General features: G+C 42.6%; 1 protein-coding gene across 41 annotated transcripts in view; it reads left to right on the top strand.

Annotated features, from left to right (window-relative positions):
- RBFOX1 (RNA binding fox-1 homolog 1) overlaps positions 1–15,991 on the top strand; it is a 2,479,284-nt gene that overhangs the window by 2,279,376 nt on the left and 183,917 nt on the right. For all 41 annotated transcript variants that reach the window (XM_063598326.1, XM_063598327.1, XM_063598325.1 and 38 more), the window contains one exon: positions 4,880–5,122. In XM_063598326.1, coding sequence (XP_063454396.1) covers positions 4,880–5,122 — 243 coding nt within the window. The remainder of the gene's footprint in view (positions 1–4,879; positions 5,123–15,991) is intronic.

The raw sequence follows: 15,991 nt of genomic DNA on the forward strand, positions 1-15,991 counted from the left end.
TACCATTGCACTCCAGCTTGGGTAACAGGAGCAAAACTCTGTGTCAAAAAAATAAAAATAAAAATAATGAATGAATGAATGAAGTGAACTCCCCACCAGGTGATTCTCTTGCTAGATGAGAAATGCCTTGGTTTAACTCTTGGCTTCCCTAACAACTACCTGTGACTGTGGCCTCGAATAATTATTTCCCAGCTTTGGTCTGGAGCATCTTTGATGACAAGGTAAATTGAGATTAGAGATGCATTGCATGCAAAGTAGGGATTCTGGACCTTGGCACTGTTAACATTTGGGGCGGGACAGTCTTTTGTGGTTCAGGGTAGTCGTATACACTGTAAGATGTTTAGCAGCATCCCTGGCCTCCACCCACTAGAGGGCAGTAGCACATCCTCCCTCATTTGTGACAAAACTGTCTCCAGTCATTGCCTAATGTCCTGTGGGGAGCAATCACACCTCTGTAAGAACTACCGGTGTGAGGCGCCCAGCACAGTGCCTGCCACCTATTAGGTTTTCTTCTGAGGACCAGTGAGGAGAAGGGGCTGCTTTTCATGGAAGTCTGAGGCCATCATGAGCCTTCTGCTCATAAGCCCACTTAGGGAGATTTAAAGCCTGTGTGCATGTGAGTTTACAGGTCAAAGATCTGCAGATGGAAAGTAAATCCCCCAAAAGATTCTGACTCACTGTTTTTGCACCATTTTCAATATTGCCAGTCTCCAAGTCTAGCTATCACCCCTCTTTGGTTTGGAGAGTATACAGGCCCTTTCTCTCTCTTTCTACTTCACTGCCTGCTTTATTTCCTGCCCAAACTATTTATGCAATAATGGCTTCTTAACTGGTGATCCCATATCTAATGACATTCTGCCACAGCTATTAGAAAACATTTCCCACAAAGGACCAGATGATAGATCATTCAGTCTTGGTGGGCTGGGCAGTCTCTGTCACAGCTATCCAACTCTGCCTTTGTAGTACAAAAGCAGCTACAGACAGTAAACAAATGAGCATGGCTGTGTTCCAATAAAACTTTATTTACAAAAACAAAATTTGGGCCAGATTTGCCTCATGAGTCATTTGCTAGGTCCTCTCTTCATCCCCCTACCCTATCTCCTGCTGCCAGACTAGGCTTTACAGAGCCCAGAGGTCATTTTTCAAGCACATATTCACTTGGCAAACATTTATAAATGTCCACTTTGCAGCTAGTATGCTGTTGGACCATGGAGATGGGACAGGGAATGTGACACAGTGTCCTGTTTTCAGGGAGCTCACAGACAAATAATCAGGCCGTGGCAGTGCTTGGTGCTGTGTGAGCTTTGGCCACCAGCTGCAGTGGAGCAGAGGGGATGGGCAACTGACCGGGTTTCAGCATCAAGGAAAGCCTGCTGGAGGAGGGACTCTTGATGTGGACCGAAGGAAGAGTAAGGACTAGTTGGGCAAGGGGGTAGGTGAGGCTTTCCAAGCTGAGGGGCAGTGAATGTGAAGTCTTGATGGGGTTGAGAGGATGGAGCTCTTCTCCCTTAACTGACCATAAGCTTCTGGAGGGCATGACCCTTCTCTCTTCAATACAGAGATAATTCGAAGTCTACAAGGAGCCTTAGCTCTTTTGCAAGAACTAGTAGGAAAGGGCCACTTTTCCTGAGCTTGCTCTGCACTGATGAAAAGCCCCAGGGTTATATATGTTCCTGGTGAAAGTATCTTCTGCTGGAGGTGGAGGAGGGAAGCCTTTGTCTTCATATGATCATTGTCTGTACCACTGCTTGTGTGATTATTTTGTGCTTCCCTAAAGAGTTTACACAAGTCTACCTTTCACTTCAGAGATGGGCCAGGTAGAAGGTTGGGGAGGCAGAAACAGATCTTTGAGCAGAAGCTGCCTCTGGCACAATGAATTTCTCATCAGATGGTTCCCAAGATCCCAACATTTCTGGGGCTTTTCATCACCCATAGAGAAGTGGCATCGCTATGAAATTTCTGTACAGAAGGATATGTTCCTTGAACAGCCCAGAAAAAGAAAAGATGCTAGTTTAGTTATAAAACAGCAGAAGTTTTTTTTTTTAATTAGTCAAGACCCTTTTGGTTGTAAGTAGCAGAAAAAGTAGCTTAAAAAATGAGACAAAGGGTACAAAGTGTCAGTTTTGCAAGACAGATACATTCTGGAGATTTAAGTACAGCATGGAAACAAGAGTTAAAAATACTGTATTATATACTGGAAATGTGCTAAGAGGATAGATCTTAAGTTAAATCTCACCACACACACATACACACACACACACACACACAAATGGAAATCATGTAGAAGTGATGGATATGCTAATTACCTGGAATGTGGTCACTTCACAACGTATACATATGTCAAAACATCAAGTTATACACCTTACATGTATAATTTTTATGTTAATGGTATCTTAGTAAAGCTGTTAAAATATGGGACATTTACTGACTTGTGTAACTAAAACAAACAGGGATGGTGCTAACTGCGGGTAAAGCTGGATTCAACACTTCAAATGATGTCACTGGGACTCAGTAGAAACCTCTCTGTTCCTCAGTTTCTTCTCTTCATTTTCCTCTAGGTTGGCCTCACCTGTAGGGAGGTCCCCTTCAAGTGGCAGTTCTTTTTTGTTGTTGTTGTTATTGTTGAGACGGAATCTTGCTCTGTGGCCCAGGCTGGAGTGCAGTGGTGCACTCTCAGCTCACTGCAACTTCTACCTCCCACATTCAAGTGGTTCTCCTGCCTCAGTCTCCAGAGTAGCTAAGATTACAGGCATGTGCCACCATGCCTGGCTAATTTTTGTATTTTTAGTAGAGGCAGGGTTTCACCATGTTGCCCAGTCTGGTCTCGAACTCCTGACCTCAAGTGATCCACCCACCTTGGCCTCCCAAAGTGCTGGAATTACAGGCGTGAGGCAACATGCCCACCCTAAGTGTCAGTTATTGGCAGCTCCAGGCTTATGATGTTTTTACAGCTGCCCATCACAGTGGAAAGAGAACTTCTTCCCCAAAACTACAGCAAAATCCCAGGGTGACTGGGACTCAGTGGTGTGACTAGGGCTTAACGCACTAATGGACTCACTAGATAGATGTGCATGAACCCAAATCCATGGGACTATCTCAGTGGGACCATCTGATTGGCCAGGCTGATGTCCTATGGCTCATCTCGTAGCGACTAGGAGCTGGGTTCAACTGTATCTGCACCATACAGGCTGAAAGTGGGACTGTCCCCCCAAAGGAAACTGGGGCCTTGTTGAAGAAACAGGAGTGGAGACAGACCAGCAATATCACTGCATGTCTTCTTTGGCTTCCCAAGGATGGACAAGGTTAACTGCTCATGGATAGCAACTCAGCCTCAGCATAGGCACACCCTCCTTGGCCCCAGTGATATGGGAAAATGTTAGAAAGAGAAATAAATGCTCGTGCCCTTTTGTTTCCAGTGGCACAGACATTTGGCGAAATTTGTCTGGAGGAGGGAAGAGCCTGATGGGAATGATTTACTTGTAAAATGTTTAAACTTATCCTAAGCTTAGTTCTCTTCCAAGTGTCATCTTTAACATTCTAATTAAGGTCCCTTCTAAACAAATGCACCAGCTCTGTGTGCTGCTCTGAGAACAAACTTTTTTTTTTTCCTCTCTTTCTGTCATCATGTTTTTGCTGCACTCAAATTGCTTTAGAGAAAGAGGATTTCGGATGTTGGTGGCGAGTACTGAAGAGATAAGGAGAAATTCTGATATTTTTGCCCTAGTATCATTAAATGAGGGCCAAAGTCACATCTAATTGACCACAGACAATGGGAGAGGCAGCTATTTGGTGTGCTTAATTGCTAAGTTTTTTTCCTCTCTCTGTCTTTCTGACTGTGTGATCCCATCTCCTGAGACCATGGAAAGTTTAGACCTTTGGGTTACAATTTCTTATGCCGTGTGTGTGTGTGTGTGTGTGTGTGTGTTGTGGTAGAACTGTGGAGGAGGAGGTAAAGAGAGAGAGCTGTTTCCTGAAATGGAAGCATTTGAATTCAGGTTTTTGTTGTGTGTGTTTTTAAAATTCTTCTGAGTTTGCTGTAATTGTCACACTGCCTGTTTTGCCTAGATCTGAAGAATGAATTGTTATATAATACTCTGTGCTCCTAAAAAAATAAGGCAGGGAGGGAGAGGCATTGACTAATGAGACTAAGAATTAGATCCAATATTTTTCAGAAATGCTTAAAATGGGGATGTCAGAGAGGACAATCTTTGTCCAAATTAGGCCCTGAATTTGTATCAGCTGCTTCATTTTGGCACTGGGGACATCACACACGCATACACACACACAGACACACACACACACACAACATAACACACAACCACACAGACACTGGGACCATTAAAAGGATACTCCCTATTCCCATTATGTGAGCCAAGTCACATAAAACTTTGATTAAATTCAAATGCTTACATAAATTGTCTCTCCTCTCAAGAACACACACGTTCAATTTAGTCTCTCTTGGCACTTTAAGTATCAAATCAAGGTTCTGCTGTCACTGCAGACAACTAAATGCTCACAGCTTCCAAAATGGGAATGAAATAAAAAGGATCTGCCAAAAAAAAAAAAAAAAATCAATCTAGTAAAGCCACAGACCCTCATGTCTTTGAATATTAGGCTGGGTGGCTTGGAAAAAGCGACTTTATCTTTATCTTTCCAAGCCTCGGTTTCTGCATCTGTAAAATGGGGAGAAGTGATGGTTACTGTTTCCTTATAGGGTCTGGTGAAGATGACCTGAGATTGGTCCATCTCAGGCTGGTGGCACCATGGTGACCCCTAGAAAGTACGCAGGGCACGATCGTCCTGGGATCTGGGAGGAAGGTTTCTGCATGGTGGCTCCTCGTGACGTTCTCTCCCTCTCTGCACCTTTTTGATTTTTCAGGGTAATCAGGAAGCAGCCGCTGCCCCTGACACAATGGCTCAGCCTTACGCTTCGGCCCAGTTTGCTCCCCCGCAGAACGGTATCCCCGCGGAATACACGGCCCCTCATCCCCACCCCGCGCCAGAGTACACAGGCCAGACCACGGTTCCCGAGCACACGTTAAACCTGTACCCTCCCGCCCAGACGCACTCCGAGCAGAGCCCGGCGGACACGAGCGCCCAGACCGTCTCCGGCACCGCCACAGTAAGTGGACGTGTTTGCTACGGGTGGGAGGTTATGGGGAGGGGCCCCCAGCCCCCCAGCCCTGGTAATGGCAGCAGGGGTGCACCCCCATCTACCCAGGGACTCTGGGAAACAGATCAGTCCCTAAGCCCACCCTCATCATACCAGCTTCCTGAAGTTTACCTCATTTCCATGCATTCATTCTTAGCGTTCATTTAAATCAACGGATTATTAATTAATTTCATTTATTTGTAAAGGGGCACATTTATCAATTTTCTATTCCTATAGTTTTGCCTTTCTAGAATGTCATCCCAATGAAATCTCATTTTTTTGGAAAAAAAAAATTTTGATGTAAGATAATTTTTTTTCAAGTCTTACGGAGGCTGGGTATGGTGGCTCATGCCTGTGATCCCAGCACTTTGGGAGGCCGAGATGGGAGAATCGTTTGAAGACAGGAGTTCGAGAATAGCCTGGGCAACAAAGTGAGACCTCATCTCTACAAGAAATTTAAAATTTAGCTGAGTGTAATGGTGCATGCCTGTAGTCCCAGCTACTTGGGAGACTGAGGTGGGAGGATGGCTTGAGGCCAGGAGTTTGAGGCTGCAGTGAGCTAAGATTGCTCCACTGAACTCCAGCCTAGGTCACAGAGTGAAACTCTGTCTCTAAATAAACAAAAATAAAGTCTTTGTGGAATTATAATTTACATACCTTAAAATTAGTATATTTTTAGGTGTACAGTTCACTGATTTTTAGCGTATTTACGGAGTTGTGCGATGATTGCCGGCATCTAATTTCGGAACATTTCCATCAGCCTAAATACAAATCTTGTGCCCCTTTGCAGCCACTCCTCATTCATACCTCAAAGCTCTGAACCTCGCTTCTTTACCTTAGCCTAATACATTTGAGATTCATCCAGGTTGCGGTGTTTGTCCCTGGTTTCTTCATTTTTATTGCTGGACCAAAGGGCAGGGGCTAGAAAGAGGCAGGGTGAGAGAATTTTGATGAATAAGGGAACTGTCCTATATCTTAATGGTGACGGTTACATGACTTTATACACCATAAAGAGTAAATTTTTTTGCATACAAATGATGACATGGATTAGAAACAGGCATGTAAACAGAAACATTTTATCATCACTGTAAATGAAAACTGGTGTTTTGATCATTAATCAAATATAACTCTAAATGAAAATATTTATAGTAAAATTAAATAATGTTCATTTGTGTGCCACCTAAAGTAATCATGCATACCACAAAACCTATATGGAACATGCATTTGGGAACCTTTTTCTGCAGAATTCTTTAGAAGCTTGGGCACCCCAATCCTGTCGTCTGGAACATTTTTTGAGTGTAAGGCAATTCTGCCTCTTCGTCCTGTCCCAAGACCTCAGGAAAGCCAGTATTTGTGAAGAAGTTTATGGCTTTGAAGCATGATACGTTTCCTGTGATAAAAGAAAACACTGACTAACTTTGCTACTTGCCACCTCATTCATTTGGAGGCTAGTTTTGAAGTTTGTTTTTGTTTTTGTTTTTTTGAAATGGGGTCTCGCTCTGTTGCCCAGGCTGGAGTGCGGTGGCGCGATCTCGGCTCACTGCAAGCTCCACCTCCCAGGTTCACGCCATTCTCCTGCCTCAGTCTCCTGAGTAGCTGGGACTACAGGCACCCGCCACCATGTCCAGCCAATTTTTTGTATTTTTGGTAGAGACAGGATTTCACTGTGTTATCCAGGATGATCTCAATCTCCTGACCTCGCGATCTGCCTGTCTCGGCCTCCCAAAGTGCTGGGATTACAGGCGTGAGCCACCGTGCCCGGCCTAGTTTTGAAGATTTTTTTAAAAAATAGTATACATTCTGAAATTTTTAGTTGCCTTCCTCCCTTTTTAATTTATTGTGGTAAAATACATATAACATAAAACTTAACCATTTTAATCCTGTACACATTTCAATAGTATTCAGTATATTCACAATGTAGTGCAAAACCACCACCATTATCTAGTTTGAGAATGTTCCTACCACCCCAAAAGGAAACCCCATACCCATTAAGCAGACACTCCCCATTCTCCCTCTCCCCAGCCCCTGGCAACCACCAATCTGCCTTAGAGATAGCTTTTTGTGTCTGGCTTCTTTCTCTTAACACGATGTTGTCTAGGTTTATTTATGTGGAATATCCCACTGTATGGATAGACCATGTTTATTTATTCATTAGTCCATGGATGGATATTTGGGTTGTCTCCACATTCTGGTTCTTCTGAACACTCCTGCTGCCGACTTTTTTGTATTTAGTTGCTGTGCCTTAGGTATGGGCCTGTTAAGTGAGTTTGCTGGTTCAGCAGGTGTTTGTTGCTTTTACGTTGACTACCAGGTAGTAGTGATGGGGATGTTGTTTACTGTTTGTTGGCTGTTTTGTGACAATTAATAGTAGTAATGCCTGGATAGGTTATTTTCAGATTTTGAAAAAAGATCCAATCAGACATTATTTATTAAGCTAACTGCTGTGGAAATTTTACGTATCCATTTATTTATTCACAAATATTTATTAAGCTTCTATTAGGGCCAGGATTCATACTAGCTGCCATGGTTGAACCAAAGAAAATGATCTTTACCTCTTGTAACTTAGTATGAGAGGCAGAAACTGAGCATGTGGCAAATAGCATGTGTGATAGATGTCTTAAGGAAAATATGGGTACCATAGGAAAATTTAAAAAGAACAGAGGTGCTACCTGCAAACGTGTAGTCTGAGAGCATTTCTTCAAGGAGATGATGCTTAAGGTGATAAGACAAAGCAGCCCAGGCAGAGGGAATACCACAGTCAAAGGTCCTAAAGTTGGAAAGATCTGGGCTCACTCAAAGTCCTAAGAAGAGGCCAGTATGTTTTGGGCATGATGAAGGGGATTTGGAGGTGATGTGGCAAAAGATGAACTGGGAGGAATTAGCAGGGATTTGACATCCTACAGACCTGGTGGGTCCAATAAGGAGTTGAAATTCCACGTTATAAGCAATGGGAAACCATTAAAAGAGTTTAAGCCAGAAGAGTTATGAAATGAGACATAAAAAGAAAGGGTTAGTGATGCCTAGCTTAAAGGAAATTTAATCTAGTTGGGGAGTTGAGATGCTCCACATCTTTGCCCTGCAAAAAGAACACTTTAGAGATCAACACAATTGAATTTAAATAGCGTGTTGGGTGTCCACAGTGCCCCAGGCACTGCAGCAAGATAATCTGATGTGCAGACAAGCTCTCTTTCCTTGGAGAGCCTTAGGAGAATATAGGATTTGTTTTCTGTTAATCATGATAACGTGCCAAATTCTAGCATATAGGTTTTCACAGGTTTTATCTATCATAATGACAGTAGGAGAAAACATTTTCAAAATCATAGTCAGAGGGTTATACCTTTCAGAGTCTTCGGTTACAGGAAAGAGAAAACTCAGTAGGAAGCATGTTGGCCCATACAATAAAAAGTCCCGGCGGAGGATGGACACAGCCTGGTTTTTGGAACATGTCCATCAGCTTCTGATGGGAAACCATCCTGAGTTGGCTTCCTCGTCCTCACCTCAGCTCTCTGGCTCTGTCCTTCAAGTTCAGGCTCCAGTCACCACCTATGAAAAGCTCTTGGATTCGTCCCATATAAGCCCTCTCGTGGGAATCAATCTCCATTCCTGGCTTGTGTGGTGTTATCTTCATTCAGTGGCTGAGGCTGGTACTGAGTGTCCCAGCCCTGGGGTCACTGAGGAGCTTCATATCCAAATACATGGAATGAAGACCATTTCATCAGAGTTCATGATGAGATGCCTTCAGAATAAATCATTAAAGAAACTAAGTAGACAGAATCTTGTCAGAGCTAAAGGTAGCATGGTGAAACTTTTGTACAAAGAAGCTTGAATTGGTGTTCATCAAGAGTAGGGAGTGAAGAGAAAGACAAGGACAGAACATTGGAGAGCTCATGGGGTGGGGTTTGAAGGAAGAGGAACTATTGAATAAGACATCAATGGGATGTTCAGATTGGGCATTCAACCAGTTGAATGTTGGGCTATACAGCCTGGAGGGTATAAACTGAGAAGACATTATTGAAGTGACACTTTGGATGTCTTTAAAGACCTAGAAGACAGTAGTTTTGCTAGAGTAGTGGAGAGAGATGCAGAAGGCACAAGAGTTGAGGAATAAGTGTGATATGTTGGAGTGGGTGGGCATTGCCCATTACAAATATTTGGAGTGTTGAGGAGAAAGAAGAGATTGCATCTGAGAAGCAAAGAGGTCAGAGAAAGTAGTTGGTAGGATAGTTGATTTAGATTCAACTAATTTTTGCCAACAAGGTCCCTAGGTGGGGCACAAAAGAAAGGAAGCAAGAGATAGGGAATAATGGTGCAGGAAAGAAAGTGATGAAGTGTTTTATAGGAGATAAGAAGGAATAGGATCAGGAGTATTCAGATATAGTAGGTAGTCTAGGAAAAAAGAAACCACTTTTTAACAGCTTTGTTGACACACAATAAACTGTATATATTTAAAGTATACACTTTGATACATTTTTACAAATGTACCTGCATGCACAACCATTACTGCTATCCAGATAATGAATCTGTCCATTATCTCAAAGTCTTTTCTTGCTCTTTTTTGATCCTCCCCTCCTCCTTCTTTCCTCATCCCCAGGAAACCAGTGGTTCTGCTTCTTTTGCTGTAGCTTAATTTGCAGTTTCTAGAATTTTATGTCAGTAACCTCAAACATTGTGTGCTCCCTGTGTCTGGCTTCTTTTACTCAGTATCATTATTTTTAGATTCATCCATATTGTTGCATGTGGTTGTAGCTCCTTCCTTTTCATTGCTGAGTACTGTTTCATTGTGTGGATATGCCACAGTTTATTTCTCCATTTACCTACACATGGGCATTTGAGTTGTTTTTCATTTTGGGTAATGGAGAAATAAATCTGCTGACATTTGGAAGTACTTCAATTTTGAAACAGAAGAGAAGGAAGGGTGAATGTGTGAGGATGCAGAGAAATTTTCAAGTCAAGAGATAATGTGAGGAGTTCCATCTACATTGCCTTCATTTTTTCCATGAATGGAGGCAGCATCATCAAAGGAAGGATTCCTGAACTTGGGCAAACATGTCAGAAATCTGCCTTAGATAATTCCTAGAGTATTTGAATGGCAATGGATGCCCGAATTTGGAGAATGTAAATGTATGGTGGACCGGTTAGCTGTCTACTCTGTCTTCTCCAGCAATGTTTGGATGGTACACACTCTTAGAGGTAGGATTTTAAAGGAAAGACAGCCATTAGGGGCTGAAGCAGGTGGGCTTTGGGGCTGATCCTGAAGGAAGTTTTAGGACTTATATTCTGAACTGGTATTGGGTAAGTGCGGGAATCATAAAGGGGCTATCTTGTTTTTTGTTACAAACAGTTACATCTGTATACTCATCTCTCTTTGGCCAAAAAGGAGATGTGACTTTTCAGTTATCCTTTCCTGATCTACACCAGCAGAACGTGGTCTATGTCAAGTTTACTTCAAATTGTCTCTGCCTCCTCCTACATTTATTGGGTGTACCTTGTCTTCACTCCAGGTTCTGAATTTCCTGTGGAACGAATTTAACCTCAAAGTGGGTCAGAACTATGGTTCTCCCCACCCTATATCCATGACCCTGTATTTGCACAAAAAGTTACTATTGGGAGATACCTAGGTCATTCCCCATAAGATAGTGCTATACCTGGAATAGCTCTAACTCTTCTTTGACATATGTATCCACGATGCTTAATATCATTCTAAGGACATCGTAGAGGCCATTATTTCTTTGAGAAACTAAGTACTTTTGGGTGAGAGAAAGCATCCATCCATCTGGTGGCCTCCAAGAACATCTAATATATGCACATGATTTAACACAAAGTGCAGAATCTGTAAAAGGGGAGGAGGATGCACCCAGAGCTCCCAACCAGAGCTCAGTAAAATGCAGACAGAAAAGACTTACCAGGTCATCCTTTTAGTTCCCCACGGGCTGAGATGAGTCCCTGCAGGCCTTTTTTTCTGCTGAATTTCTATTTCATGTAGGCCTCCAAACATATCACGGATCACATTGCTGACAGAGCCAATACTGTATTATATTAGATACCGTTCCTGACAAGGTATTTTACTCTTGACATATTATCATTAGAGATTTGCAAGTGGTGAATTCTCCATGTATCTCCAATAGCAACTTAACTTCTATTTTTAACGCTTCTGCGGTCTGTTGAAAAGGCTCCCACCACTTTCCCACTAGCTCTAGGCCCTGATGGGAGAAGGAATGTGGGTGCCCCAGCTAGGTTCCTGAGCTGGAGGCTCTATTGACAGGGAAAAGAACTATTTAAAGAGCCAGGTTCTTCTTTGGCCTCAGCCGCTTCCCACTGAAGTGTTAACTGCGCCTCCAAATTTCCTTAATACTTTTAGGAAGATAAGGTATTGGTTGGTGATGGTGTCCTGTTCTTAACCCTTTCCATGCCAGTTCTGATTTTGAAGCTGATGAAATTGCTAAGGTATAGGAAAAACTTGTTCAGGGCATTCCTTTTGACTAACTAGCTATTATTATTATCATCATCAAAGCAATTCAGGCTTGGGGTTTAAAAAGCCAGACATTGGAAAAGGATATAAAATGAAAACTAACATGTCCTAACTCCCACAACCCAAATTCTTAGTCTGTGTGCCAGAAATGAGTTACTAATACCTTATATTTCCTTCCAGAAGTGTTTTATGCAAATGCAAGCATATGCCTGCTTGTCCTCTATCTCTATCTTTATCTCCCTCTATCTCTATCATCTGTCTCTAATTCAATCTTTATATCTTATAAGTACTCACTATTTCCATTCTCAAAATTACAGAATTGAAATCTAAACACCTACTTTGGCACCTGCTTTATATCTCAGAGATTATTCTGTATCATATTTAGGGGTTCAGTCATTATTTTGTGTGTGTGTGTGTGTGCCTTTTTATGTACAGAAGTATCCTAATGATGGAATTTAGGTTGTCTCTGGGTTTAATCTTGCACTGTTGGTATTTACCATCAGGCTACAGTACAGAGCTAGGTACAAAGATTGCTGTCCATCTCTGTTTGCCTCTGGGTGTGAATGGTTAAAAGGTACATGGACTTAAGATGTGGACATTGATCAATTACCCTACAGAGAGCTTGCACCGATTTGCACCCTCATGGACAGAACCTAAGAAGGCCTGACACCCACACCCTTGCCCAACCCAATGTGCTAGCCAACCCTTGGCTCATGTCCCTGCGGACTCTGTGTGTTTGGGTGTGGCTATCCCTCTCTCTGACAAAAGAAAGTACTTTTAGAATTGTTGGGTGTCCTGGAGAAGAAAAATTGAGGTGTGCTGCCATTGCTTGAGGCCTCCTGTGGTCCAAAGACCATGCTAGGCCCTCTTTTGGTCGCCATCTTGTTTTGTTACATCAACCTTTTGAATGCTGTTAGAATCCCACCAATAAAGGGAGAAAGAGGTTGAAGATGCTTTGAGTTGGGAATGGTGCAGTTGAGGTCGTCACCCACATCTTGTCTGCCTGATGTTAAAGTCCAGGCTGTTTCCCCAGTCTCCAGCTGTCTTCTAAAATAGGGGTACCCAACTCCCAGGCCACAGATCAGTACTGGTCTGTAGCCTGTTGGGAACTGAGCTGCACAGCAAAAGGTGAGTGGTGGATGAGTGAGCATTACCACTTTAGCTCTGCCTCCTGTCAGATCAACAATGGCATTAGATTCTCAGAGAAGCGTGAACCCTATTGTGAACTGCACATGCGAGGGATCTAGATTGTGTGCTCCTTATGAGAATCTAATGCTTGATTATCTGAGGTGCAACCATTTCATCCTGAAACCATCCTCCCTGCCCCACTATGTCCATGGAAAAATTGTCTTCTACAAAACTGGTACCAAAAATTTTGGGGACTCCTGCCCTAGAGGATCTCTTGACCAATGGCTTAGAATTCTCATGAAGATTGGTTTCTTCGTGGCTGCCCTCTAGCTTAGATAAACAGGTCAGTTAAGACCTGGCCTCTGGACTTGACAAGATTTGACCCTCCATTCTGCTTACAAGCGGAAGGAGCTCAAGCTGACCATTGAACCTCTCTGCTCTTATTTTTTCTATTACTCCCTTCCTCAGCTGTGACCCTTCTCCAGATCTCCTCCCTCTTTTCTTCTAAACAACTATCAGACAATGGATTACGGAACAACAGAGTTCTTTTCCTTTGAGGAGGGTTTACGCCTCATGTACTTACATTGAAAGTTTGGCAAAATAATTGAAGGTTGCCATCTAAAAATAGGGTGAATAGTTACATCGAAATGAGAATCAGGAAAGAGTCTCAAAAATCATAACTTTTGCTCATTGAATGTCAGACTATATTTTAAGCACTTTCCATGCACAATCTCAACTAATCTTGGCCCTCCCCACCACGTATGAAGTGTTATCGTCCCATGTTACAGAAGCAGAATCTAAGGCAAATCACTTACTGAAGGTCACTGTGGCTGAGAAGCAGGAGTCAGAGCTCAAAAACAGGCATGTCAGACCAAAATTCTTAAGGGCTGGAAGCCCAGAAGGCATCCCCCAGGCATGCCCAGCCACACTGGCCTCTTTTCTAAATAGATTGCTATTGCAGAAAGGAATTACTCATTTCACCCTGGGGAGGGCCCCAGCAGACCCAAGCCTTTGCAACATTACAGACTTCGAGTGTGCTCTTGTTTGAGACCTGCGCCTTGAGCAAACTCCAGTAACATGTTTCGGTGGCTTCAAAATTGTCTTTTCAGATGACAGTGTGACTGAGCTGTTTTGTCAATACCAGTTCTATTTTCCTAAAATTCACATTTAATTTGAAGACATGGGTACTGTCTCTTGTTTCCTTAGGAGCCTGAGCACTATGCTTCTCACTCCCATGTATTCTCTGCAATACATGGCCCTTGGCTTTCAGGATAAACTAAAGACCTTTATTACCCAATACTGTGGCTGTTTTATTATTTTAAAGACCCTGGTCATCAAAAAGTGTCTAGTCCTGGAGAGCCAAAATGAATGATTTATCCCAACTTAGGATAACTTGGACAGGAACAGGATATCTCTGAGCATCAAAGACCCATGTGTTTGATGTTCTTTTTTGGACTGGGGTTTCAGCCTCGGATTTTGGCAGAATTGGAGGTTGTTATGACAGGTGAAAAAAAATGGCGTTGGTTAAATATCTTTAGATATTATCGGGAGAAGCAGAGTAGAATCTAGGTACACAGCTTGACATTTTCATTCTCATTCTGTCTGACCCAGAGTGGGACCATAGGCACGTTACATAACTTCTCTGAGCCTCTTCTTTTTTATATGTGAGGCTTAGAGTTGTTGTGAAATCCTAATACAGTAATGTCTATGAAGGTCTTAGCACAATGACAAACACATAGTAAACATTCTACCAGATCGACCATCCTAATTATGAAATAATTACAGTACCCATAATGAGAAATCAGAGCGTTCTCCTTGGTTCCGAGTTCTTCATTAAAAATGTTTTATCCAGGAGAATACATTCATCATAAGAATGGTGAAATTTCCCGTTTCAAGAGCCAAACTAAAACTCCAATTCCGAGATTTATTTTTAAGGTAATTTTGTATTTCATGATTTATAGACAAATGGTTTTCAATCACTCGTATTTTAGTACAAACTATCAGTACAAGCTGTTCTTGGTCTAAGTCTAGGTCGTGGGCAAACAAAGTGAGATTCATTAGAGAAGGAAATGACTGAAGTTTTGTTTTTAAGACCCGAGGACATCTTGCTTTTGCCAAATGAGGAATGCTCAGGCATATTCTAAGGGTTTGATTTAATGTTTCCTTAGGGGGACCTCACTGGCTTATTTCCATTGCAAATATTATAGCCATCTGACAAGTTTCATCGTGACTTTGTCCTCATTTGGTGCTTTGTGCTTATTCACACCTGTATTTATTGTCATCAATTTACCCACTCAGGATGACTAAGCAGTCTCTATCTTTATTTTTGGTTAGGTCCTTCAAACACCTAAATCCATCCTTTCTGTAGCTCATAGAGACTGCTATACAAAGGACTGATATAAGTGTTTGAAGGACCTAATTCCCTCTGCATAGCTGATTGCCCCATTAAGCAATTTTATTTTATTTATTTATTTATGTGAGAGAGGGGTCTCACTCCATCACCCAGGCTGGAGTGCTATGGCACCATCTTAGTTCACTGCAGCCTGAAACTCCTGGGGCTCCAGTGATCCTCCTGCCTCAATAGCAGGGTACTGAGCTCAGTAGCTCAGTACTGCCTCCTTAGTAGCTGGGACTACAGGTGTTTTCCAATGAACTTAGAAATAGGCATTAATCTATTTTGTGGGCAGTATTTGGGTCATGCATTAGTCAACAATCATTTTATGCCCTTAATTCATGGTCATATAGTCTTTAGGTGCATAGTAAGTTCCTATGAATTCCATGCAATTTTTGAATTCAAGGCTGGAAAAAGAAGTTGGCTGTTCTCTGTTGACAGAAGTTTCAGGAATGGCTCAGCCAGAACCTTGCAATGCTAGAGCTGGGAGAGCCAAAGAGTTCATCTCCTCTATTTTTAAATATTGCACATATTTAAAAAGATCACATAAGTTATGGGTTGGAAACGGAAGGCCAGGCACAGTGGCTCACACCTGTAATCCCAGCACTTTGGGAGGCCAAAGCAGATGGATCACTTGAGGCCAGTGATTCAAGACCAGCCTGGTCAACATGGTGAAACCCTGTCTCGACACAAAAAGTACAAAAATTAGCCAGGCATGGTGGCGGGCACTTGTCATCCCCACTGCTCGGGAGGCTGAGGCAGGAGAATTGCTTGAACCTGGGAGGCGGAGCTTACAGTGAGCTGAGATCATGCCACCACACTCCACCCTGAGTGACAGAATCAGACTCTG

The sequence above is a fragment of the Pan paniscus genome, chromosome 18, assembly GCF_029289425.2.
Source record: "Pan paniscus chromosome 18, NHGRI_mPanPan1-v2.0_pri, whole genome shotgun sequence".
NCBI classification, from domain to species: Eukaryota; Metazoa; Chordata; class Mammalia; order Primates; family Hominidae; genus Pan; species Pan paniscus.